Genomic DNA, 27,223 nt, shown 5'->3' on the forward strand with positions numbered 1-27,223 from the left:
CTGTGGTGCAGGTGTGTGGAGGCCCCTCAGGCGGCGCGGCGGGCAGCTCCGGAGCTGGGGCCTGCTGCTGTGTGGAGGCTGCGGCGGCGGGTCCCGGCTGGGGTAGGAGCCGCGTCCCTTGCCGGCAGGTGAGTGACAGGCCTGGCTCCGCGGCGAGGGCAGGGGCGTCTCGGCTCTTCCCGCTCGGGACCCCCTCCCCGCTCTTCCCGCACCCGAGCCCCCCCCCCCCGCGCGGTCCCCCCTGAGGGGTCTTCTCCGCCCTTTCCCCTCTTCCCCGCCGGGGACTGCTCACACCCAGCCCTCCCTGGTTCCCCCTAACAGCCAGGCCCCCACGGGGTCCCCTCCTCACAGCCAGCTCCCCCGCCCCCTTCCCCTCATCCCTCTACGGGGCCTCTCCCCACCCCCGTTACCCCAGCCCGTTCTGCGGGGCCTCTGCTGCCCTACCTTTTCCAGCCCCCCCCCCCATTTCTTGGTTCCTTCCCCCAACGCCCCCTGCTACAGGCTCCTTTCGCCGCTTCTCGCCAAAGTCACCCCCACTTTTGCGGGTCTCCTTCTCCCAAGGCCTGTTTGGGTTCCCTTCCCCCCCCTTTGCCCAACTCCCCCCCCCCCCCCACATGCATCCCTTTCCCTTTGGCCTTCTAGTTTCCCCATGTCCCCTTTCCAGACTCTTCTCACCTTCTGCCCACACCCCCTGGCGTTCTCCTGTTCTTCAGCAGCCTGCTGTGCCCCGCACTGTGTCCCCCGCATCCCCCTTTCCAGCCCGCACCAGCTGTCCTCACTGGGGTCCCTTAGAGCCCCTCCCTATGCTCCTCTGGGGTTTCCCAAGGAACCTCATCATCATCCCCCAGCTGCCAGTCCTTCTAGGTCCTCCATCTTCCCCATGCCAGTGGGGTCACTCCAGTGCCCTCTTTACTCTCTCCCCCTTTGCATCCCTGTCTCTCAAGGACTTCTTATGTGCTCTTCCCCACCCAGGGTGACTGCTGCCTTTGAGGTCCCCATGTCCAACCTCTGTTGTCCTTTCCCCAGCCAGGACATCTTGGGCTTTTCCCCCAGTTTGCTCCTAACAGTCTCCTCCTCCTGCCTTCTCCCATAGGCAAAACTGCTGTTTGCCCCATTGCCAGTGCTGCCAGCCAGGCCCTAATGATTAGCTTCTCCTTGTTTGGATTTCCCCATACGTAGCCTTACCTTGTCCTGTTCCCTGCATTTACTCCCCTTCTTGGGATCTTTGGTTCCTGCCCTGTTCCTTATGGAGTTATGTTTTCCTTCCTCTGTCTAGGTACTCTGTGTGGCATTCAGCTTGTAGTGATTGAATTTCTCTGCCCTGGTGTAATCGCTTCAGTCTTCCAGGGATCTTTATGGTCCTGCTTCATGTGGTTTTATCCCCTCACCACTACTACTTCCCATTCAGTGAATTGGCTTTATGGTGGCCTGGCTGGTATTAAGGCTTTTCTGTCACTTCCTCAGAAAATGCCACTGACAGGAACAGCCCAGGGAAAAAAGAATTCCCTCAACCCAAGGAGTGGTGACAGGAATTGTTCTGGTTTGTCTGTAATTGCCTTCCAGTTGCTTGGAAGGGGAGGCTGTTGTGATTCTCCTGTTGGCATTTCTGCCATTGCTTTGAATAAATTGGTCCATCCTGCAGGCCAAAGAACTAAAAATGAATTAAGAGCTTGTTCTCTGTGTTGTGATATGGTTAGCACTACCTTTTTCTGACGTGATGTGTAGATAGTCTCTTGTTGCAGTAGCCAAATTTCACCTTCTTTTGAAAAGAGAAAACTTAAAGGGTTGGATTGACCCTTCATTATTTCTTACAAAGCTAGGTAGGATGGACTAGGTGTACTGTGAGATGGAAAAAAGAGGTTTTCCAGGGGTCATGGTATTTATTATTCAGACAGCTCTGGATTATTATTGAATGAAGCCAAGCAGCACCCAGTGCTTGTTTGGTCTATTTCAAGTTACAAAGGGAATCTCTCTGTGCTAGAATAGCATTTTTTTTTCCCCTCTCCTCCTTCAAACAGCTGATTTAGGATCATATCTGGGAATCCACTTGAGTCTGCATTGCCGAAGATGAACAGCTCAATCATATTTGTGTGCATGCATTCGACGTGGGAGAAGCTGCCGTGTTGGATACAATTGCATCAGGTATGAAACAGACTGATGTTTCGTAACTCATTGTACTCAAGCAATCATAAGTTCTGTTTTCAGCACTTCATGATTGCCCAGAAATCAATTTATTTGTGTGTGTGTGTGTGTGTGTTTGAGTGAGTGAGCGTGAGAGAGAGAGAGAGAGAGATGGTGATGCTGGTGAAAGATACTGGATTGATTTGATATACAGGAACCAAAGTCCTGAATTTCTGTTTAACAACTACAGTGTGGATAATGGCAATACAAGCATCTCCTATGCTTTGCTTCAGTCCTGATTTCAACATTAACCATTATATAGACTTTTCAGGCCTGACAGTCCTGAATTCCAATCTGTAGGTTTTGCTGCAGTCCTGCATTCCTGACAGTCCTGTATTCCAGTTTGCAGACTTTGCTGCAAATCCATTTGGTGCTGGGTCTTCTGATATGATTATTGTTTTGTAGGAACTGGCTTGAGAACCCCCAACTCATTCTACAGGCCCTCAGATATTAATGTTACAGGCTGAATTTGAATAGCGTAAAGATGTGGAGGGCTGAGTCCCCTGAGCTATCTTGTCTTTCCTGTGATCTGTAAATGCCTGAAAGAACTAGTTAAGGCTTATTAAAATTAGGTGTTCTGCTGGGCAGGTGGTGTTTGAGAGACAGTTTTTAGATTTGCACAGTAGACAAAATGTCAGCAGACCTAACATCACCTGAATGTTACCTTTTCTGTTCATTCCCTCTGCTGTACTGGCATTGGTCACTGTCAGAGGATAGGATTCTAAACTATATGGCCCTTTGGTCTAACCCAGTATGACTGTTTTTATGACCTGTGCCTACAGAATATGCTCTGTAAACTTTATACTCCCATAGGAAATATATAGTGCCCTATCCATTCATTCACCTTCTGATATCTAGACACAAGTAATACTTTGCACTCTCAGAACATCTTCTGTCTGAAGATCTTGAAGTGTTCTATGCATGGTAAAACTTGAAGAAGGTCTAGGTGAAATAATTTGCCTGAAATCGGAGTTAGTCAGTTGCTGATTCGGTTCCCAGGTCCGTGAGTTCTTTCTTCCAGTTCCCCTCAGGTCACTCTGCCCTCCTAAGGATTTTGTTAATGTCCAGGAAAGTGGAGAGGTTTCACTTACTCTGTCAAGCTCGTAAAGCTAACATGATTGTTATTTTGCTCTCTGTGCCAACTGTGGTCCACATTGATGATGATTGACATCAGTGGTTCACATGGGTGCGAGGGATCTACCTGTGTGGATCCAACTGCAGATTAAGGGCCTCAGAGGGCTGCTTCCATTTGGTGGACGTAGAAGACTCCAGCAGTAAGACTGACTTCCCTTCTGGAAATCTGAGTGCGACTTCAGTAGAAACTACAGTCCTGTAATTCTTACATTGCTGCTGAATTTGGCTCTCCATGTTTGGAACAGCTAAAGATGAGCCGCTTGTATAAGAGGCATTATAACAGGGCAGGGGACTGAGAGCTTGTCTGCTGGGTTCTCTTCCCAGTCCTTGCGTTAACTTTCGGCGCGTCACTTCACCTCTGAGTACAAATGTGGATAATTAAGGATATTCTTGTTAAAAAGTAAATGTACATAGGAGCAAGGGCTCTCTTTGTAAGTGACATGACCCAGCTCCAGGGCGTAAACAATCTTCTAACAGTTAGAGGGCTAGGAGGAAACACCCTTGGGGCGAGCTGCCCAATAACTGTCTATTTCAAGGTTTCTTCCTCTAAAACCTGTGGCACTGGTCATTGTTAGAGATATGCTTCTGCTGTAGATAAGGACTGCCAGACCAGTTTATACCACTGTACCTTATGATTTGTCTATATTTAGAAAGCTACAGCAGCATTGCTACAGTGTGAATGCTATCTCTGCTGGTGGGAGAGGTTGAGGTTGGCGTAGGTAATCCGCCTCCCCAAGAGGTGGTATTCTACCCCTGACATTGCACAGTGTCTGCTAGAGTTAGTAGTGACGTTGCTCAGGGCTGTGGATTTTTCTCACACCTGAGCAATTTAGCTGGGTTGACCTAACTTTTACTGTAGTCCACACTTTGATTTATTTCAGTTAAAAAGAGGTTGTGATTAATGTTTGTAAAGCACTTGGAGATGAAAGAGAACTGGAGAAGGGTAAATTATTGTAAGTGCCTTTGAGAGTTGTACACTGAGTTGCTGCTGTAGTTAAATGTGTTTGTGGTGGCTCTCAAACTCTGCCTACTGAGATGATCTGTCAGGTTTATAATTTTGCTTAGTCTGGACTTTTAAGGTCCCATTTCCAAAGCTGCTGATCCCCTGCAGCATTCGGTGATTGCTGTGAGAACAGGAGTAGTGCAGGACCTCTGAAAATCAGAGCATAACACTTCTTAATACGGAAGAAATAATTTAAAAATATATCCTTGGATTATTTTACATTGAGGGGAACAAGGAAAGGATGGTTTTGTGGTACAGACCTGCAGGTCAGAGATGTGGATTCCTTTATAATTTTGGCAAGGTTGCCTTTGTTTCCCCACTCACACATGGGGGTCCTTGCTTGATTATGATGTAGGGAAGCTAGCCAGTCCTCTGAAAAGTGCTACAGAAAGACAAAATGTTGGTAGTTTGCTATTGACAGATTTTTTGGGTGCAGTGTTCTTTGTAAGGAGCTGCTAGTTTTTATCCCTACAGTGATTGAGGAGCCATGGTTTATTAGAAATCATTTTAATGTCTTTGATACCATTTGTCATTGTTCCTTGCTGTATATCCTGAAGAGTAACACCTTGTCCTGGTTGCAAGAGACTCAGAGATTTGTTACTATTTAAGAAAATGCAAAGTGGTCTGAATTAAATACAGCAGAAAATGAAGCCTTGCAACACCGTGAAGAGAACTATGAATTGTGTATAACCTGAACATTTTTATGAGGTCAGGCTGTAGCAGAAACTTCAGCCCCCTTGTCAAACTATTTGAAGCTCTGTCCGGATTGGAGGTCCACATAGTGCATTATTACTGCACACTTGCAAAATCAACCACTGTGCTTGTGCTGAAATGGATTTTTATGAAGTACTTGGTGCTGAGTCTGTAAGTGAGACTGGGCCACAGGTGAATAGTCTCTTCAGCTGATACTATGCCTGGTTCCTACAATAGCACATAAATCCCCCACACAATTATTGATTGAGAAAAGCAGCTATTGAGCGGGTACGCTAGTTTCCCCATTCTAAATCCCTGAGCAGGTATGGTAGAGTTTTGGTGTGTTGCTTTGATGTATGCATGTGGTAACCCTATTGATTTATTGAGAAGAGCTGGGTTAATTTTACATGGTGTCCACAAAGCTATTGTTTCCTTTGACCTTGATGTGGCGTACCACAAAGGCTCAGGAGGACACATGGACTGAGATTCCTGTACTGAGGAATCCCTGACTACCCACTGGCCATCCACCTGGTATTCTTCCTGTTCTGTGGGTTTTTTAATTTTTACATCATATTCCTTGGAGTGCAGGCTAGTGGTTAGAGCAGGAGATTTGGATTTTGAGTTTTGAGTGCCATCATTGGCTCTATCACTGTCTCTCAAGGGCATATGGATCTTGGCACCACTGCAAACTCAGCTGCATGGTGAATGTTTTTATTGGGTACTTTGAGAAAATCTGCCCCTTTTTTCTGGGGATTTATAGAGGAAGGGTATAAATTTGGGAACTGATACAATGTAGCTAGTTCATAGCCATTATCTTCATTTCAGCTTTTAACCTGTACCTTACAATTGCCTTAGTGTGGGTCACATCCAGGATGGTACCGTGTATTTGTAACACCAGTTGGGATGCAGGTCAGATACAGGCATGGAGAAATGGCTGCCTGGAACCTAGTGTCCAAAGAGCTTTATAAATTAAGCCTATACTTAAGTGCATTGTTGGATCAAGGCCAGAAGCAAGGTCAAGACTCTAATAGCAGCCTCCTCTGCCCAGTCACATTACCGCTGTCTGTATGAAGGCCTTTCCTCTGCATCTTGTTGCCCCCAGAATAGGTTCTGTTCATCTCTCTGCCCCACTGACTTCCCATTTCATAAAAAATCTCAACTGAAAAACCTCTCCTCTTTCTTGTGCCTCTTAAATTTGCTCTCTGTCAGCTATTCATTATTTAAATTTATTCTTAGGCTTGGAAGAGTTAGACTTTTATCAGTAAATGTTGATTGCATCCTACGCACCCAAATGGATGGAAAAATTTATTTCCATTGATTATGACAGAGATTGACAGCTAGGTAAAGCAGGTAAAAATGCTACTTGAGTTTGATATAAAGCTATTTACTTCATATATTTTGATGTATGATATTGTCATTTTGTGTGTTTAACAGTTATTTAACTGACTTTTTGAATCTCAGCATCTACTGTTTGTGAGTAGTTGTCTGACCAACTGTAATTTCCCACAAATGTGAACATCTAAATAAATGAAAGTTGGGGGAAAATGCTTAAAGCCCATTGTTTTATGCCATTTTGAAAGTTTAAATGTATAAAAGTTGAAAAAAAATGCTTAAAAGCACACTGATATTGCTGTTTTGAAATTATGATTAGCTATACACTGAATTCTGCCAAGTGTACATATTTGGAAGAGTGTTTTTGAGTGGACAGGTTGTGTGAAAAAGACATTACAAAAAATCTTTTGTAGAACAGGGGTGCAGTCTTAAGGGCAGAGTCTCTCTTGAGCACGTGTGGCCTTTGAATGGATGAGACACTTATATGTTGTTCAGGTTTAATCCAGTTCAGCCAGGCAATCCATGTGTGTTGATGCTGAGCGAATAAAAGGTTCTCCTATTAAAGGAATTTCATACTAAAAAGAGAGCTGTTCTCAGAGGGGAATAATTTTTTCTGGTCCTCTTTAAAATGCTTATAGTATTCTGCTGCAGCCTCTCTGTGATCCTGAACTAGTCGCTTGCCTTTTGTGCTACAGTTTCCCACTTCTTAAAGGTAAGAATAACATCTTCAGGTGGATTTTCATGGATTAGTATTTTTACAACACTTTGTGGTCCACTGAAGAGTTCAGTGGCAATGCAGAGTTAAAAATGAGGTCTTGATTCAATGTGTATTGAAATTGCTTTATTCCTCACGTCCTGATTAGTGTATTCTGAAAAATATCTGGCATTGGAATGAGATGCAGTAGATCACAAGTGCTGAGCAAAACAAAAAGCAACACTGTGTAATAGAGACCAGATGTCTTATTGACTCTCCATTCAGTATTCCTGTTTGCTTGCCAGCCCTAATGCTACAGCGTTAATAGTCTTTATGTAAGTCAGGCAGGAGTGGGACACTCATTTAAAATGTCACTAGTCTGTTCCTCTGCTCTTAAGAGGCATCATAAAAGACTGCATTTCAGTGGCTTTAATCACGGTATGAAATTCTTTATTAAAGAGGGTGTCTTTTTGTTTCTGTGTTGAATCTCTGACTTCTGTGGAGTTCCACTGGGTTGAAATTGTGAGGTAGGTACCACATGAATTAAGTTCAGACTATATTCTAGATTATATTTCTTCATTGTGTTAGCTAATGGATTTATCCTAATGAACACAGGGATTTAGAATGGGGAAACTCCGATGAGGTCTCAAAGCAGGAAGAAGGTAAAATAGCACCTTGTAATATGTGTAACCAACTGATGTGAACAAAAGAAAAATACAGAGAGGAGGGGGAAGAAGGTAGATAGTGCCTCTAGGTGGAATGTTATAGAGCATTTAGTGAGGGAGATGTTTCTTTGGCTTTCTCTAAGCTCCCCCATTACAGACAAATTGCTGAATAAACCAGCTGGAAAGTGGATGATCTAGGTTGCATAGAGATACAGAAAGAAGTTAGACAAGCTGGCTTTAAACCACAGTTCAAGAATTTATATAAATGCCTCACACTGGTTCCTGTGCTAGCCTCTGTGTTGTATTTGGCACTCTCAGTTCTCTCCTCCACGGAGGGGTTGCAAGTCTCTTGCCATCTTTGTCTCTCTCTACTGATTTATCACCACTATAAGCAGCACCTATGCTCCACGTGGAGTACAAGGGTTCAGTAGTAGTAGTAGACAGGCACTCTTGCTGCATTTTTTTTCTACTTCCCAAGCAGAAATCTTTTGGAGGGATGTGGTGGTGGATAAAGGATTTGGGGAATTCTCTTGGGCTTTGTAGCTGCTGCATCTCAAGATTTTCACTCTGTGGAAGCCCCCATTTGCCTTGATTGGAATCTGGACTGCATGCACGTAACTGTTCTAGAGATGACATGTGGTGCAGTCAGGACCACTGACTGGCAGGGGTGGGAGACGTGGCGGGCAGAGGAGCAGTTGCCCCTAGGTGCAGTGTTTCAAAAGGGCCTGGAACCCTGTGTCTCTTTAAAGTGCCACAGCAGTGCTGCTCCGGCTGTGCGTGACTGGGTGGGGGGCAGTGCTGTGGACCAAGCGGCACCGAGAGTGATTGCCCTTGTCCCAGCCCCTTCTGGGGCACAGAGCCAGGCCTCCCCTCCCACCTTGCCCTTGGGCCCTCAGCAATTCTCAGTGCTGCTGGGTGCAGAGCCCAAGTCATGGAAGCTTTGAAGGGGTTTTACAGCTCAGAATTTCAGTGTGATTGTTTTCTTGTGCCTAATGGTTCTGGAACATGCCAAAGTGTTCTGGGCAGTTTTTTAATAAATTAAAGGCAAAATCTTAAAAATTTATAGTAGGGTCCAGTAAGCATGGATCTTCCTTCTCTCCCCCATTCTTTAAGATCCTTTAACATGGACTGGTTTGGGGAAGGAGGTCCTGCTGATGAGGTGTAGAAATCAGACCATGGAGTTACTACTTTTTCTGCACTGTTGCTCGATGCTGTATTTTACTCCCTTTCAGTTCTTCTGTTGGGTAATGTGTTGTGCAGGTGGTATGGAATAATACCTCTTAATCTGCTGTAGCTAATACTTGCCCTTTGTTTTATTCGAAGTACAGTGCTTCTCCTGTGTGATAAAAGGGCTTCACCTGTTCTGGAGTGCAGAATGCACAAGGCAGCTTTTTGGACATTAGGTGAAATGAGATAAAGTGATTTGCTTATAGTCACACAGAGTTAGGAACTGAGCTCAGATCTCCTGAGTCTCAGTCCAGTGTCCTAACCCCATGCTAGGCTTTCTTCTTTGCTTTCATTATTATGCTTAAGTTTAAAATAAGTATATAGGAAAATAGATTTAGTTTTATTGGCTCCCTGCAGTATTTTTCCTCTGCAACCTAAAAAGAAACCTGTCAAAACCATTTCTCTGCATCGAACAAAGCAGAATCTGGGACTACAAAAGCCCTGTGATTGTATGTTTGTTATATTAGTCAGGGGTGACTGCTTAGCATGGTATAAAAGGCACTTTTGCACTCAGCATGTGCCTTATGATGGAAGGCTGGGCTTTAACAACTGCCACAGCTGACATTTTTACTAGTTCGTGTTTGTCATCCCAGTTGGCTTGATAACATTGTAAGGATTCTCTTTCTCAGATACGTGGTGGAATTGCTTCTCCCAGTTGTAGGCAAACGGCAAAACATACTTGCTTCTGAACCACAGTCATGTAGTACTTCAAAATACAGAGAGAGAGTTTTCCCTTGTCCCTGTATTAATAGTATTGTGTTTTCATTGGGCAAAGCAGAGCTAATTAATTTTCTAGGGTTTTCTGGATGATTAGTATCTAATTACTGCAAACATTTAAAGCATGTGGAGTAAGTACCATAGGAAATGGCACCCATATAAGGGAAAAGTGACTTACAAATACTGTGCCCTTCCTTTCAGAAGGAGTGAAAGATGCAGTTACATCACTTCAAATGGCTAGAAGTTTGATAGGTCCTTGCTAGGTTTAGGTAAAAAATTATTTACCCAGAAGTTAGAACTAAACAGTTCTTCGGGTAGAAGAAGAGAGAACCTTCATTTTACAGAAACAGAGTATAATGAGACTAAGCATCTCTCTGTTGTATTCAGTTCCACTATTTGAAAAGAAACTCCTTGAAATATTTGTGCTTATAAATTCATTTATCCCATCTCATCAGGGCAAGCTGAGGACAATAAGATAGGAATGTAATTAGAAATGTGTTTACTTAAGTGAGAGAGAAGGCGCAGAATGAGGCAGTCCTGGAACAGTACGGGGTCTTCCTTTCACCTGCTTGGTGATTTGCCTTTTTCCTATATGGGTTTATGAGAATCAGTCCCATTCTGGGCACATCCAAATTTTCTTTAACAATCAAATCTTGACCTTGTTCTAAGTTGTAATAGGAAGCTCAATACCAAATTTGGTGGTCCTAGTTCTTACCATTTAGATCTTCTTGAACAAACAGACTCACACTCTCTCAAGTATATAGTAGATTATAATTATTGTTCAGGTTTGTTATTTTTTTCTGGAGTCTGTGCCTTGACTATATCTATACCAAGCAACTGGGCCTTGACAAAACCCTATTCCTTAGAAGTTCAGCTTTGTTTGGAGAGTTACAGTAAAGAATATGCCTTACAAAAACTAATTTACAAGGCTTTATAGTTAATTTTGTTTAAGGATTATCTTCCGAATCTACAAATACCCATTAGCTTTTTTCCTTAAATGTGGGTGGGGGAAAGGAGGAAGAAATCTTTAGGCAGCATGTGGAAGCAAGCATGTGATTGCTTGCGCTCAAGTGATTTATATCATGGGTTAGCAGATAAATGTTGTGTTCACTCTTAGAAATAAATAAACCAAGTAATTAAATTAGCAAGGAAGTCTATTGTCCCAGGCCCTGTGTCCTGCAGTAAAGATTTTGTAGGCTATAAATGCTAAGTTGGGGTCAGATTTGGAATGGATATGCTGAAAATTTGTCAGTGAACTGTTTCCACAGCAAATAATTCTGTTGGGTTTGGGTGTGACTGTGAGAAGGAAGGAAATAGGAGTCCTACTGAAATACTTAGATATTTGAAAAAATTTTGCTCTTGCATGGTGAGGGTGAGCTATCTTCTTGTATGGTGTATGAAAGAAAGTGGTCAGAATTACCATAACAAACTTGTCAGGAATATCAGTTTAACTATGACATTTCCACTGGGTTTCCTTATTTTGGTTGACCCTAGTGTAACACGGATGAACCTGGGCTGTCAGCAGAAGGGATTGAACCTGTAACTATAGGGGCTGAAGCCCTGTGATCTACCACATGAACTAAAGGCCAGTTGGCTCTCATCCAAGGCTGTAGAGCAGAGCCTTCACTCTTCCTAGTATGTGGTCTCAGTGTCTTTGGGGTTAAACTAGGATACACTGTTGCAGGATGGTTGAGAGGATAAAAGTGGGATGTGCTTCCAGCCTTTGGTTTAAATTTTTTTTTAAACATAGTATTAAAAATGAGTGCGAATTGTAGGAGGTGAGATGTAATCCTGACATCTGAATGGGGGGCTTCTAGTTCTGACAAGGTTTGCCCTCTGCAAGTTATGCAGTTTCAATTTCTAAGTGTAATACAAAGATAACACTTTTGTACCTCCCAAGAGTTTCAGACAACTTAATGTTCAAAGTGCTAGGTAAGCTCTAAGTATTAATATCTGTCACAAGGGGAAATTAACATGATAAAAGCTGAGCAGGGAGGGATTTATTACATTCTAGTTAAGAACAAGCACAATGGATACACCCAGTTGGGCCTATAAAGCCATAATCCCATTAATGGGTACATAACCTTGCAAAATTCCTTTAGAGTGAGGTATAAAGAGTTTCCTGGTTATTTTCTTTCACTTTTGCAAATCAAGGCTAGGTAGAAAGGCCAAATTTGATCTTCAAAGATAAGCTACATTGCTTTAAATTGTAGGTGTATTGGATGTTTGCCTGACTGCTGCTGTATTAATGTGTGCAATTCCTATGCAGACAAACTATAGTAAAAAAAAAAACAAGTTCAACTCTAAGTATCTTCTCAGGTACATCCCAGAAAAGGTGTACCATGTGCACCTAGCAAGCTGTGCAGCAAGTTAATAGGCAAATGCTCTCATCCCTTCCCAGAATGATGCCATTGACTTACTGTTCATGTTGCTTTCATTTCAGCTTTGAAGTGTGCAGACGTGCCACTGCTATGGGTGACGCTATTGTAGACACAGCTTTGGATCCATTGTCCAGCCCAGTGCTGCAGGGAAATGGAGGAACTCCTCTCAGTGTCATCAGAGAAGGGGTTGGGGAGTTGATGGTTATCGACCCAGAGGTGGCGAAGAAAGCCTGTGAAGAGGTTCTGGAGAAGGTCAAGCTGATGCATGGGGTCTCCTCTGACGGTCTGGCTAAACCTCATGGTGACAATGAAGTGGAGAGTGCTCCACGGACCAATCCGGAACTAGCCAATGGAGACATTGGAGATGGCTGTGAAATCAAATGTTTGGATGAGCCATCTGGCACACCTTCCAGGATCCAGGAGGAGGACGAGACTGTAGCCAACACAGTGAAAAGTGCCCGAAGGCGGCAGAAGAATAACTCAGCGAAGCAATCCTGGCTGCTCCGGCTCTTTGAATCCAAACTCTTTGATATTTCCATGGCCATTTCATACTTGTATAATTCAAAAGAGCCAGGGGTGCAAGCTTACATTGGAAATAGGTTGTTTTGCTTTAGGAATGAGGATGTGGACTTCTACCTGCCGCAGCTGCTAAACATGTACATCCATATGGATGAAGATGTTGGCGATGCTATCAAACCCTACATTGTGCACCGCTGTCGGCAAAGCATCAACTTTTCCCTCCAGTGTGCCCTGCTACTGGGTGCTTATTCCTCTGACATGCACATTTCCACTCAGCGACACTCCCGTGGGACCAAGCTGCGGAAGCTCATTCTCTCTGATGAGTTGAAGCCAGTTCACAAAAAGAGGGAGCTGCCCTCTTTGACCCCAGCACCTGACATGGGGCTGTCACCTTCCAAAAGGACTCACCAGAGGTCGAAGTCAGATGCCACAGTTAGCATCAGCCTGAGCAGCAATTTGAAACGAACTGCCAGCAATCCCAAAGTCGAGAGTGAGGATGAGGTAATGTTGGAGACTCTTTAAAATGCGACGTCTCTGTGAAAGGTGTATTCACAACAGTGTGTGTGCATTTGGGCCTCATCTCATAACGCTTCCTTTGTCAGAGATTTTTATGTTAACAGGTGCAAATGGTGTATGTGTCATTTATCTCTTTTCACAAGCAAAGTGGGAATATGTGCTGTAGCCATGGCTGGAAAATGCAGAGCCCCTTTGTGCCGGAAATCTACTGTACTAAAAGAAAATACTTTGCCCTTCTCTAGTGCCTCTTATCTGAAAGTCCTAGTGGTACCTTTGCAAAATAGGTAAGCATCATTCCCCTATTTTGTTGATGAAGAAGGTAGGAACGAAAGACTGACTGTATAGTTAAGGTAGCGTGCCGGAATTCAGGGGCCTCTGGGCTTGATTTCCATCGTCTGCATTTCCGGTATAGCCTGCAGCCGGTCATGTAATCATCTTGGTTTTGCTGTCTGTACAAATGGAGACAGCTGTTTTCCTACTCATAGAGTTCTTGGAAAGATAAACTTATTATTTATAAGGTGTTCCATATCAATGCAAATGGGCTCATAAGTAGGCAGGCAGTTAAGTTACATATTGATTTAGTGCAAGAGTTAAGAATAGAAACCATGCCCCTATTTCTCAGCTCTGAGCCCAAGCTGGACTTGGGCCTGTTAAAGGGAAGTCCTCTGTAAACTTTACAGATACATACAGGAATGCTTTATTCCTATCACTTACATCTTCTGTAGATGGTCTCATGACTGTTCATATGAATATGTCTCTGTGATCAGTCTTTTCTCTGATAAATTGGTTAATGTGGTCAGTGCATCTTTAAAATACTCCTGGAGGCTCATCTTTGGTTGCTCTTTCTCTTAAGCCAGGGGTGAGGATCTGGCCCCTGAGGATCGGGGCTCGACACTCCACTGTCTGCCACATCAGGCAAGCTGGGTCTGGATCTGGCCCATAGGCTCTGCCTGGCAGGGGTGGGAAGCTACAGCGCTGCTGCTGCTCCTACTCCCCCTCCCCTGTTTGCGGGGGGACGGCTACTCATGGCTCCCTGGAGAGGCTTTTCTTGTTGCCTCTCCCACACGTTGCACCTGGGAGAGGCAAGAAGAAAAGCCTCTTCAAGGAGCCACGAGCTCCCAGTCCCCAGCCAGGGAAGTGGGCGACGGTGGTGACACATGGAGGTAAGTGCCCCTACCCATCGCCCAGACTCTCCCACCTCCAGCCTGCTCCTGCTCCATCAAGACCCTCAACCTATTCCTGCAGCCTTCTTCCCACCACCAGTCTGCACTTGACCTTCCCTGCTGCTGCCCAAGCCCACTTACACACGTTGCCTCCTTCCCAGACCACCACCCTCAGCCTGTTCCTGCCTTCTCCCTCACATGCATACCCCACCCCTGTTCCTTGGCAGCCCCCTCCCACACACTGAATCCTAAAATCCTCCATTTTTTTTATCTTTCTCTGGGTCCCTAGAAGAGTTAATCCAACCTGGGGGGAAGCCCAGAATCTCAGTCCCTGCTTTTCCATCCCTTTGTGTGTGGTGCCGGAGCCTGAGGGGAGTGAGATGTCTCAGTCAGGGACCACATCAATGAGGGTTTTGTGGGAGGCTTTTTTCGTTCTCACTTTTGTATGTCCCTGATGGATTTTTCTGTGGGTCAATGGCCCCCATTCCAGAAAAGGTTCCCTACCCCCCCACCTTAAGCTTTTGTTTTGAATTGGTGCATTAGTGGCAGGCATGCTGTCAGGTACTCTGGAAGCTCATCCTGGGGGGAGCATTGGTGTGAAATTGCAGCGTTGAGGCAAAGCGCAGAATGGATATTTCAAGCATCTGCTGAACTTTCATTTCCTGTCTCGGTCATCAAGGAAAGAGTTGCAGAGAGACTCAGATCAGAGGGTTGTTAATATCCAGAATTGGTGGAAGTGCATGTGTAGCTGAATGCATCAGTCAAGGGAAGGGAAGGCACCCAATTTCAGCACAGAGTGATTGCCCTTCATAGTCTGAGGGGGATTCTAGTAGGGTATTCAAAAATAACCCTGTGCAAAATAAAACGGCTGTGTGCCAATTAGCATGGACAACTCCACCAGTTCTAGTTCCCGTTCATTGTCAAAAAGGAATATCTGATGCAAATGCCCTTCTTGCTTTTGAGAAGAGACCCCTGGCATTTTTGTTTTACAAACTGCCTTTGTAGCGAGACCTCCTTTTAATTGGTCCTCCATTTCCTCCCAGCCATAAAGCAAAGAGAACCCAAACTGTTAAGCTGGAAGGGTTAGGCTGCGTGTGAAGCAATACCACTTGGCAGTGTCTGGTGTTAATGGAATTTAATGTTGAACAATATTAAACAAGGATTAAATTGAATTGTCCTGGACACATGTATTTCCACGTCCTATTTTTTCAGATCTGAACGATTCTCACAAGCTGGGTGGCTGGCTTTGTAGCACTGGTTATTTTTAAGTGTAGAGAAGTTACGCCTGTTGTTCTGGATTTCATGTAGCCATTGCTACCATATTTGTCTCTCCAGAGTGCTTTGTGTGTGCTAGGTACTGTGTTTATTTCTGATGCTTTCACTTGGGCTGTGTTTCTTACAAAAGGAATCGACCCTCCTTCTGGCAGGCTTTCAGGACAAAAGCATAACGCTGTATTTTTGGTTTTTGAGGGGTTGCAGGGGTGGAAAGGAGAGGGGAAAAAAAGCTGGTATTGTGAGCTTTATTACATTGCTTTCAAATTACCAGGATGTTTTCTCCACATGTCCTTTTGGAAACCAAGATTATGAGGGCAAGTTTTGCTTCCAGTGCTACAGTGTTAGTAGGAGTGAGGGTGGGGAGACACTGTGTTAAAGGGCAGGTCTGTAAGCTGTGCTCAACAAAATGGAGAGAAGCAATGCATAACTTTCTCTGTCTTCACTCAAGCAGTTGAAATACTTGCTTGGGGTAGTGAGTCATCTAACTACAAGGGATGGTTCGGCTGGCAGAGAATTAGCCTTGTTACACCTATCCATTACTCCATAGGTTTAAATCACAACAGGGCTGACTCAACCCTTCACTTTTCCAAGACAGATAAATTTAATTCCATGTAGCTTACTTTGTATGTATGTTTGTCTGTTACTCAGAGGAGACTATGAAAACCAATTTCTTCTTTGCTCTGTCTAGACATTAAAAATATTGTGGTTTCTGTAACAGCAGGGGGTTTAGCTGACATCCTAGGATAATGAGCCCCATCCCTCCTGCTATGTATTCTGTTTTATGAATGCCAGGGGGCTGTGTGATTCTTGTACATATAGAAGTTGTGAAAGCATTTTTGTGAGCCTTCAAGAAAGAGATTCTACAGAACCATGAAGTGTTAATTATGTCAGCTGAACACAGCCTGGGTGCTTAGAGGTGTCTAATTAGAGATTAAAAGTGTCCTGTTTCTCCTAACCCTATAAATTTGCATGTCAAGAGCCAAGGTAAAAGCATCATGTGGGTAGGGTAAGTGAATGTTTCATCGTGTCCTTCACCGTTCACTGTTTTGTAGAAAACAGCTGGCTGGCAGAAAACAGGACACGTGGAGGTGTCCTTAGCTCATACTGGCTGCAGCCACTTGCAAAATGGAAACTGAAGCTTTCATCTATAATTTATGTAAAGCTGCATGGAGAAGAGTTTCTCTTGGGAGTGTTTAAAACACATTTCAGTCCAGAGGCCATGCACACTTTTTAAATTGTGTATGGCTGTGGAGGAGGCCTGAGCTATCCAGACACTTTAAAAACTTTTCCAACTTCAAAATGTTTGAGGTTAAGATCCTCTGTGTGCCGTTTTAAATTCTTAGAAATGATGTCTTGTGTTTTAAAACGGCTAAATTCCCATGAAAACAAACTCTCCTTCAGACTGTTGGATGGTCTTAAGAGGCAGCTTTTGAATGCTGAGTAATTCTCAGTTAATCTGTCTCTGTGCTTGGGACAGGGTCAGTGTGTGGGGGCTCAGGTGTTTCTAAGCTACCCCTTCCACTTCCCCTCCCACATTCTGGGGCCACGCAGAGCCCTGCTATGTTGGGCACAAGTATGTGCTAATTTACAGTGCTTTCTGTGGGTCCTGGGAAGCTGAGAATAGCGATGGCGTAGTGTACTCCAGTTAGAACCTCCTCATGCTAGGTGCGAGATCCCTCTGGAGCCCTTGCAAGGGCTCTCTAGAGATGGTTTCCAACTATTGTACCACTAGATCAGCATAGGATATTAGCATAAATAATTGAGTCCAGAGGCTCTAACTGCCCAAATGAATTGCTGCTGTTCTTAAGGTTCTGTTAAGAGAATTTGACTAGTACTGAGTGCCTCCAAGTGCTGATCCTATGGATGAGCGCTGGAGGCAGCAAAGTCTCCACCAATAGTATGTCACTCTAATTCAGCTCTTGCTGACATCATTTAACTTGGTCATGAACCATAAGAGAAATTGCTTCTGTAGTGTTACAAACTGACCCTGGCTTTGGCTTTACAATCATATCGGACATGTTTGCAATTTGTCAGACAAATGCAGAACAGCAGTGCAGGTGGGGAAGGGTGTGGCATACTAGGTGTTTGGAGAAAAGTTAAATCATTCCATTAACTCTGATCTGAGCTAGGAGAATATTTAAACTGAAAACAATGGTAACTGACTTCAGCTCCACAGAAAAGCTTGTCAGAAGAACAGGTCCTGTGGCTCAAATATTAAAGTTTGAGTCTATAATTATTATTGTCACAGCATCCTTATTTGTGGACTTGAAAATGAGAGAGACGTTCATACTGCTTGTTCACTCAGGTCTCCGTCCATATTGGATTCAGCTAGTCCAGTTGAAAGCAGGTGTTACTGCTTTTTTATTTATGTGGGTTGGATTTTAGTACAATCCAGTCAGTTGCCAAGCAATCTGGTGCTAGCATGTTTCACAAATCTGGCTAGTGTGGGTTACGAATGAGGGCCTGGGGTAAAGAGAGCACTTCCAAAGCTCTGAGGCATAGTTCTACAGCCCAGATGGTAAACAAGTATGTAGGAGTTAGCACTGTAATACTAGAGATAAGAGTTACCTTGATTTTTATGGTGAGTCAATCAGGTGTCTTTACGCCACTGTAATAAATCACCATTTCTGTCTGTCTTGGGATACGACACCTATTCCCATTCCTCCTCTTAAGTGCTTGTTGCCGTTTGCTAATGGCTTCCTTACAGATGAATGCCGTGGCATCTTGTGAGCGTGTCCAGTGGGATAGGGGACCATGAGGGAAAGCAGATGGGTCCTTTTGCTCGTGTGTGTGTACATGTACCCACCACATATCCTGTTAATCAATTGTTAGTCATCAAGAAATTTTGTAACGATTTTTATCCCCTCTGCCTTCATTTTCCCCTCCCTCCCCAAAGATTTTAGAAGATTTGGTTCTTGAAAATATTTGCTTTTATTAAAGTAATCTTTCCACTAACATTGAACAAACATGCAATTAGCTTTGAGGTGCATTCTGAGCTACAAGGTTGGGAATTTTTCTGCACTGACATCACCTCATACATCTTAGGTGTTTTACCAGAGCTGTATCTTCCTTGTGGAAAAGACTTGCTTTCATGTGTTCATTTAAATATACACCCTTGTTTTGCTGTGGGCCAGATTGAGCTCTGGTGTAACAGGTGCAGTGCCTTTTGAAGGCTGTGGCATTATACCAGGGATGAATTTGGCCTTTCATGTGTTGCTACCTGAGACTGCAGCATTTTATTACTACATATAACTCTACCATTAAGATCATCTCATTCCAGTTGTCCTGTCAGGCTGTATAACCTCAGGAGTAATGATGTGCGAGGGGCACTATTTCAAGTACTTGTTTCTTTTAAAATTTTGCCAGGTGGTGTAGATATAACTGAACCTCGTGAAAGATTTTAATGGTATGTTTTATTTTGAGTTTGTTCCTGTTAACCTAGTGCCTGGGCTTTTGTAGCAAAAAGCTGGAAGTTTGAAATGGGTTTCATTTGAAAAGCATTGTCACTTTGAATCTTTCTGCTCAGGGAACAGAGAATTGTTTTTGTCTTCTCTGTTCTTGAAATGTTTTCTTAGTTCTCCCTATCAAGGTATTTCTGAAAATTTCATTACCATGGGGCCTGTAGGTATGCCTGTTCAAATGAGCATGCAATTGTGTCTGTCTGTCTGCGGACACTTGTTACAGTTACTTAACAAACTTAATTTTCCACCTGAAAAACTTGAAACCCGAACACCCAATAACTTACCATAACCTGATTTTTAGAAGCAGCAGACAGTGGACTACTGTCCAGTGCCTGCTCCTTTTCTAGAAATTGGTCTGAAATACCATTGTTGGGAACATTCAATATATGAAATCTGAGAACATCCTGTAACATATCCAGATTCCTACCATCTTCCCAGCAAAGAACCCATATGATACAGTTGCCCTACAGTTTGAGATGGTTCTATTATCTACGTCTTCACAATATGTCTCTCCATTGGAGTTTCCCATTGTGTACTGTACAACAAATTCTGGTTGGCATTCAGTGCACCAGAGATGGATTCTTTACTCCTTTTGCACGAGAGGACTCTTTAGTCCTTTCCCCACACCTTTCCTTTGTCAGGTCATCACCACTGTCCTTCCTGTCACTTGAGTTTGCAACCACAAAGTTACTTTTTTTCTTCTTTTACATCATATCCTGTGTTCATCCCTTTCCCTTTGTCCCCAGTGGATTGGAGTAGTCACAGTCGTAGGACCAGGAAGCAATGTGGTGCACCCTCCACAAACTGCAAACTTACTAACCAGTTCTCGCTGAAAAATGATGATATATTGATGAGCAAATTGTCAGGGTTCTGCAGCATCTATAAATCACCCTTGTAAAATTCTACGTGTTGAGGATAAGTGAGGGAAAAATATCTTGTCATAAAGACTTGGCAAGTAAATTTGTTCCTGGACTGGAAAATGGTCCTGGCAGTTTTGTTAACACCAGAATGCACAGTTGATAGTGGAAAGAAATCTGTTTTCTTTTGCATTTTCAGTTTAACTCGAACACCATTTGGAAACTATCCTTGCTTATTCAGCTGTAGCAATAGTTCTTAGAAATTCCAAGTCACGATTTAATGTTTTTAAGGACATGCCTCCTCTCTCCCCTCTTTCTTAGTGGAAACATCAGGGATAAATGTCTTGCAGAGTTTTGTTTTGTTTTTTTTTTTCTCTCTCTCTCTGTAACCTTTATACAGGGAGAACTGCTTGCTCCATTTCTGGGAGAAGAGCTGATGTGGTGGCAGCTATTGAAGTGAGGTCACCATGCTGGCAGGGTAAAGAGAGCCTGCTGCTTGCTGACTCAGTGAATGTGTTAACTGGGGAGTAAAATTACTTCCCAGGAGAAACTCTGCTTGATCTCAAATAGGGTGGATTTGGGCAATTCTGTTGGTATAACTGATCTGCATAGAATGGCATGGGTAGAGCTGACTCTGGGGGGTGAAAGTTATGACTCTGTCTCTTAGGGGTTGCTCCCTTTTTGTTGCAAACAAAGTATTGTTTGGAAGCAGAAACCAGCATGACTCGCATCAGCTGATTTAATTTCAATGAAATTGTCTTGCAGCTTATTTGGGACTTGCCTATTTTTTGACCCCAGTTAAGGCTTTTTATTTTCCTGGAAGGTTTGAGTTTAAAGCCTGAAATTTCCTCATCAGCTGCTGTCATTCCTGGCATTGTTTTAAATAAAGAAAAGTTTTGTTTTGTTTTTTCTCAGATCCCTACCATAAGCCTAATAGGATTTGCCGTAAAGATGCAGAACATTCTCCTGAGTGCCTTTTAGAATGGGGTTTGTTGCAAAACTAAAAAAAAAACTTCCCTTACAATATGCAGAAGGTGTCAAACTCAATTTCCTCCTTTTCTTCCTTGGAGCTAAAGTGGGCAAATACTTTGTGAAACATTCATCAGCTTCTTAGCTGATGTTCTGCAGATCCAGCCTGCTGGTCTACAGTATTTTGGTATTGAAGACTTGTACAGCTCTTATTGGTTTGGGAGGGCTCATCTTTTGGTGACCTGAACTCGTGCTCAGTGAGAGGGGCTGACAGTGGTGTGCTGCCAAACCTCATCTTCAGCATCTTCTGATATTTCTACTTATCATTTATGTATCACCTTTGTACTTTGCAAACACTGTTTACATGAATCCATACAGCTCCCTCTGAGATAGGTAAGTAAATGGACTCTGTCTTTCAACAACTCTGCCCGTTCTCTTGATTTTGCCAGTTCAGGGTCCCAGCACAGCTCAGCGAATGCTGTCCAGTCTTACGCTTGCAGCATCCAGAGGGATTATAGTTTTGATTTTGCACGTTCTCTTCTCATGTCCCATAATCCTACCCTCTGTAGCCCTCTCCCATTTAAGTCTTCTCTCTAAACTCCTAGTCCTTCCAGTGCACCTCACTTCTAATAAGCTCTGAGAGAAGGACATTTTTTTTTTCCTGTATTTATCTAGTGACAAATATGAAGTGATCCTGGTCCATTTACCCAATGCAATAAACAATCCATATATTATCAGATCACTGAATTGTGATCCTTCAAACTGAGAAGTGTGTGTCGCCCTCCCCTCCCCCTCAAGGGGAGAGTTGTGGATGTAAATCACTAAGAACATATTTACTTCTTCCAGAAATGAGTTCATAGAAGGTCTTTCTGAAACTACAATGCACTGTTTTAAAAAAAAAAAAAAAAAAAAAAAAAAAAAAAAAAAAAGCTTGGATCTTGTCTAGTTACTAAGCAGTATTTTGTCTTCAGTGTCTTGTGACAAAATGAGAGCGCTCTTGTGATGAAGGACAGTGCTTCACTTTGCTAGGCTATACAAAGAAGAGATCTAACTTAAATTCCTATTAGAATCTTTGTCACAGAGAAAACAGCAAAGTAACGTTTTTGTATGGCTCACTCACTTTAATGCCTCTGTCCCTCCTTCTCCCACCCACAAGAATGTAAAGCCAGAGAGCAAAAGCATTCTGATTTTTGATTCTAATTCAGTGAATTAAAATCATCTACTCTTTGTAGAATTCTTTTGACATTAACTAGAGACCTACCCAAGCTCTTTTTATGAACTGGATGGTTCATGGGTCCTCACAGAATCTGCTCATAGTTTACTGTGATGCACATAAGCAGAATCATTATTGGAGCTGGCTCATCTAGTATGATAAATTAATTTTCTAATTAAAATTTTTTAACAATAGGTAAGAATTTAAGTACACTGCCAAGAGGCAGCGTTGAAAACCACAGCTTTTAAATGCCAGCTTCTCTGCAGCTGGTTAGAAGCATTTTTTTCTTGGTATGGCAAATAGCTCAGAGCTTTCAAACTGGTACCACTCCAAACAAAGTGTACAGCAGTGATATTGGTGTCTTAAACAGCATTGGCAATGTTTTAAGTAGTGGTCCTAGAGGGTTGTGTAATTACAGATCTCTCTGCACTTTATATAAAAACTAATCCCCTAGAAGTACTCTAAATCAAAAAACCTGCTTTTTATCTTCCCCACATTACCATCCTAGCATCCATCATCTGGTTACCCTTCCCATTTTGAAACAAAAGCATGTTAGTTTTGCAATGTACCATGAAACGTGGAGCTAGTACAACAGTAATTTATATGAACAGTACAGAAGGGGAGGAAATGGACTTTGATGTTATGATCTAGAAGACAGGCATGGACAGGATAGCTCGGTTCTGTTCTGTTAGTGTCCATGTGACCCTGGGAAGATCACTCAGCTGCTCTGTGCCTCAGTTCCTGATCTGTAAATTGAGGTGCACCTGCAGCGGCTGTATACTTGGTTAGAGCCTCTAGGCACTACCCTCATGCAAATAATAATGATCACATGGATACTTTCTTGAAGAGCATGACCTAATGAGGGAGAAAGTGATGGAAGTACCTGTATGGGTATCGAGATGATTTGGGTTTCTCCCACTAGGTAGTGCACAGTTATAAATCTTGTGGGATCCTTGTGTGAAGGAGTCCATAGAAGAAAAAGTGTCTTTTAAATGCAACCAGGCCAATCTAGCTTTGTATTTTTTATAAAGATCACTTGTTGTTTTTCCACTTTCATGATCAGCTGTGTTCTTTGGTTAGAAAGCTTGCACTGACCATTATTCTTAAATTTTGTGAAGCTCTGTGTGAGCCTCATTCTATAAAGTTATAAGCAGTTCATTAAAAGTAAACCTAGAGTTTGACTTCTGAGTCTATCCTTGCTTCTGAGAAAAATACACGTTCAACACAAACAGGCAAGAAGCATTTGTAATGAATGATCAAAGGCCGCAAGTGTCTATGAATGTTCTGTGGTTTTTATGAGAGAGTCCAGAGAATTTAATGGTCAAGGCTGCTGCGTGTGCTGGTGACAAATGTGAAAAATTTATGAACGTTTCACTGGTGTCACATATCTACCACTGAGTTGCTAGGGAGAGGAGTTGGCTTTTGGCCTGCTTCGCACCATTTTCCCTCTTGTTTTCTAAAGCAATTTTTTGGCAGGCTGACACAGGGCTACCTGAAATTAGGTGGGCAGCATATTAGTGCAAACAAATGGAAACTGACTGATATTGACCTGAAGCACTGAGTAATAATTCCTTAACTGGTCACTGAACCTGGTGATTCATGAAAAGCAGAGAATTCCCCCTACCCCAAATATGCCTGCACTGCTAGAACCAACCTTCCAGGCATGAACAAACAGCTAGGACATCAGATAATGCTATCAGTTCTAGTGTGGGTGCTTATCATCTTGGTCCCCCTTTGTGTCTGGAGGATGCAACCAGGTAGAGATGAGGATGGGATAACTTTTCTGCTAAAGAAGCTGATGAGGTGTAGATGCCTTTTGTGAGCTCGTTTCATCTGCGTGATAAACTAAAGAGTTGAGAGTGAAATCACAGACACACACAATTGCTCCTGGATTACTCCTCTCCATCTCCCAAGGACCCAAGTGACTGGTAGAGGAAGTGCTGCTGGTTATCCTCCAGACATGTTGATTTGGTTTATGTATGTTCAGGCATTTGTTGGGTTTGGGTTACAAAGAGTGCTTAGTCCAGTACCCCATTTTTATTTCCTTCCATCTCCTGTGCAGCAGCCTTCCAGAACTGAAGAAGCAAATTCTGTTTCTTGTTACATGCTGCTGAGAAGGTTAAACTTGAAGGAGGATAGGGAAGGGTGTGGTGCTAAGACATTCTGAGCTTCTCATGGATCGTCTAAAGTTTGTAAGGTCAGCAAAAGCCATATAATGCATTCCTCAGCAGTTTTAATTTTCTGCCCTTCCCTTCCAAATGGGCTAGATGAATTGTATCTGAGCTGCACTGACTAAAGTCTCAGGTTTTTCTCTCATTTCTAATGACACAAGCTGACCTTTCTGTGATCTTTAGCCAGCCAAATGCCCCCAACAGCCTTACTCTGCTATGCCCTTGGTTCATCAGTCTAATCACTTCCTCCTTAACTTTCCATTTGCTTGTTAGACATTAACACAACATCCTGATCAATCTTTGCCATGTGTGATACCATCAAGTGGTTATCTGTCTGGCTCCTAGATAATTAGCACTACAGGAATCCTGTACTGCTGTCATTTCTGTAATTATCATTCTGTCCTGTCTTAGGGTTTTCAGCTTTCATGCTTGTTTGGAGAGCAGAACCAGATCTTACTGGTGGCCTTGTATACCTGTTTGCTAACCTTCTCCCCCTCCATCTGGAGGGGATGATAAATCTGTTAGTTGGGCATTTGCTGGCAGTCCTGTGGTTTATGTAGTCTGCTTGTCAAGCCTGCAACTCATGGTCATATGTTCAGTGAAGGACAATAGCTTAATTAATAAAATGGAAACTGAGACTTTGAGGAACTTGACTGTCACTGTGCAGTAGCTGTTCTTTCCTGAATTAGCATTGACGCATGTTTCTGTAAGATGTTGCAAACGCCTCTTGCATCAGTAGATAAGTCAAATGAGAATACAGTCCAGGCGTCCTCTGACTTTGCTCTGTTCTGTACCGGGCTCAGGATTCCTCATTTCAGGGTTCTGCATCATGGCATGGCTTGTAAGAGCAGTGATTGAAGTCAGTGAATGGTATGACCTTTTGTAATCCTGATTTCTGGCCAAGAAATAAGGTTCATTTGTGGATTACCATCACTCCCTTTTTATTACCCCACCTTTGTTGGCTCTTACTAACTTCCTGCTCATGAAGTATACTGTGCCTTACCAAACCAGTCGTATAACACTAGTGACTCCATGCCTTCTTTTTTTCTAGTTGCTCCCCTGTTTGGAAGAAAGCCCATTCTATTATGTCAAGCAAACCTGTTCTTCTCATTCAAGCCCTTCCTTTGTCTCTCTTTGGCAACTTTTCTATATTTAACTCAGGTGTTGAACCTCTTTTGGATTGAGGACCACTGACCCACAGAAAAATCAGTTGGGGGCCACACAAAAATCAGAAGGAAAAAAAACCCTAACCCCCCAAACCCTCACTAATGTGGCCCCTGACTGAGGCACCTCTTCCCTCATGCTCTAGCACCACAGGCAGAAGGGTGGAGAAGGGGGTACTGATATTCAAGGCTTCCCTCAGGCCAGATTAACTCTTCGGGGGCCTGGGGTGGGACCAAAAATGGTGAGGGAGGGTTCGGAGCTCAGTGTGTGGGAGGTGGCTTTTGGGGAGTAGGTGGGGGGGGTCTGTGTGGGAGAGAGGGTGCAAGAGCAGGCTGGGGGTGGGTATTTGGCATCAGGATGGAAGAGAGGGTGCTGGAACAGGCTGAGGGTGGGGGTCTGGAAGGGAAGGGGATGCAGGACCAGGGACAGTCAGGGTTGTGGGGGAGTGGGCTGTGTCAGCGTCCCTTACCTCTACACAGCAGCAGGGGGCAGAAAAACATCTTCATGGAGCTTTTTCTCCCCCAGTTGCCAAGTGAAGCTGCCCCCCACCCAGCTGCTCTGATTGGCTGGCTAGACCCACTTCAGATCTGGAAAGCCTTGCTGTTCAATGAGTTAGATCAGAATCTGCAGGAATGTAGCTGTTAGAATCAATGTGCTTAGTTTAGTCTGAGCTGGAAGAAGGATTTTCTGGGTTTCTATCCCTAACAACCAAGACAATTGATTTCCCTTTCTTCGTACGCAATCTTAGCCATCCCTTGTTTCAGTCTTACTGGTTGTGTTTCCCTTCTGAGTTAGGAGGTGTTTACATGGGAAAGTTATACTTGTATAGGAAATTCAGGTGTCAGTTTAAACAGATACTGCTATAACTTAATCCAGAATGAGTGGCTTTTTTTAGGAGTCATTACACCTAAAAAACAAGATTAACAGGTTTATTAGGGCATATGCTTTTGTGGCTGCAGCTCATTTTGTCAGGTGCATGAAATGAAAGTGTCATTTGGCAGGGATTTATACATACATACAGAGATGAGTGTTACATCAGTGCTAACGGGGCTATGTATGTATGTCGATGTATGTATAAATCCCAGCAAATGACAGTTTCACTTCATGCATCTGCCAAAGTGAGGGGGAGACCACAAAAACTTATGCCCTAATAACCTTGTAAAGTGCCTCAGGACTCTTCCTTGTTTTTGCTGAAACAGACTAACATGGCTGCCTCTCTGAACCTTTGTTTTGTCTTCCTCAGATTTTAGTTTGTGCCTTACCATAAACCAAAAGCAAGCCACTCTCATTCTGGAATAAGAGCTATAGCATTTTAAATATACCAGTATAATGAAGTTGAGTGGTAAAACTTGCCTGTGTAGATGAGCAGGAAGTTATCTCTGTCCACCAAAAGGAAGCTACTGGGATTTGTTAGACTAGCTCTGAATGCTAGATAATGACTGTGTGTGAGAGAGAGAGAGAGATTGCCCAGAGTGTCAGTATGTTTCTTTACCCTGCTGAAATGGGAGTAGACACAGAAGAGAGCTGGGCTTGGAACTGAGAAAATTCACATGCTGTTTGCAATTGCCCAATTAACAGATTTTTTTTCAAATTGATTGAAGGTAAACTTTTAATGTAACAGCTTGCATAAATATACTGCTTAAGTTATGTTAACGTGTTTTTGGGCTTTAAAAAGCCAGCTGTGGGATATACCCAAGCAACACCAATTTGACATCAGTGGGAGTTGTGTGGTTAAATCCTACTTAAAGGTTGAGCTTTCCAAAGCTGTCTTTAAAACAGCTTTGAAACATGCTCATTTTAAAGGGTTTTCAATGAGATCTAAATGTCTAGTCCTAGAATGCAGTGTGAGACTGTCAAAAGGAGGATTTCTTTTATTTTTTTATCATAT

At 43.3% G+C, this 27,223-nt stretch overlaps 1 protein-coding gene across 3 annotated transcripts in view; it reads left to right on the forward strand.

Annotated features, from left to right (window-relative positions):
* PI4KB (phosphatidylinositol 4-kinase beta) overlaps positions 1-27,223 on the forward strand; it is a 59,454-nt gene continuing 32,231 nt past the window's right edge. For 2 of the 3 annotated variants that reach the window (XM_074981010.1, XM_074981011.1), the window contains exons 1-2: positions 2,019-2,142; positions 12,090-13,047. In XM_074981010.1, coding sequence (XP_074837111.1) covers positions 12,118-13,047 — 930 coding nt within the window. In that variant the 5' untranslated portion in view covers positions 2,019-2,142; positions 12,090-12,117. Of the gene's footprint in view, positions 129-2,018; positions 2,143-12,089; positions 13,048-27,223 lie in introns of those variants that run through there. The other variant, XM_074981012.1, reaches the window with a different exon arrangement.

Source organism: Carettochelys insculpta, chromosome 30 (genome assembly GCF_033958435.1).
Source record: "Carettochelys insculpta isolate YL-2023 chromosome 30, ASM3395843v1, whole genome shotgun sequence".
NCBI classification, from domain to species: Eukaryota; Metazoa; Chordata; order Testudines; family Carettochelyidae; genus Carettochelys; species Carettochelys insculpta.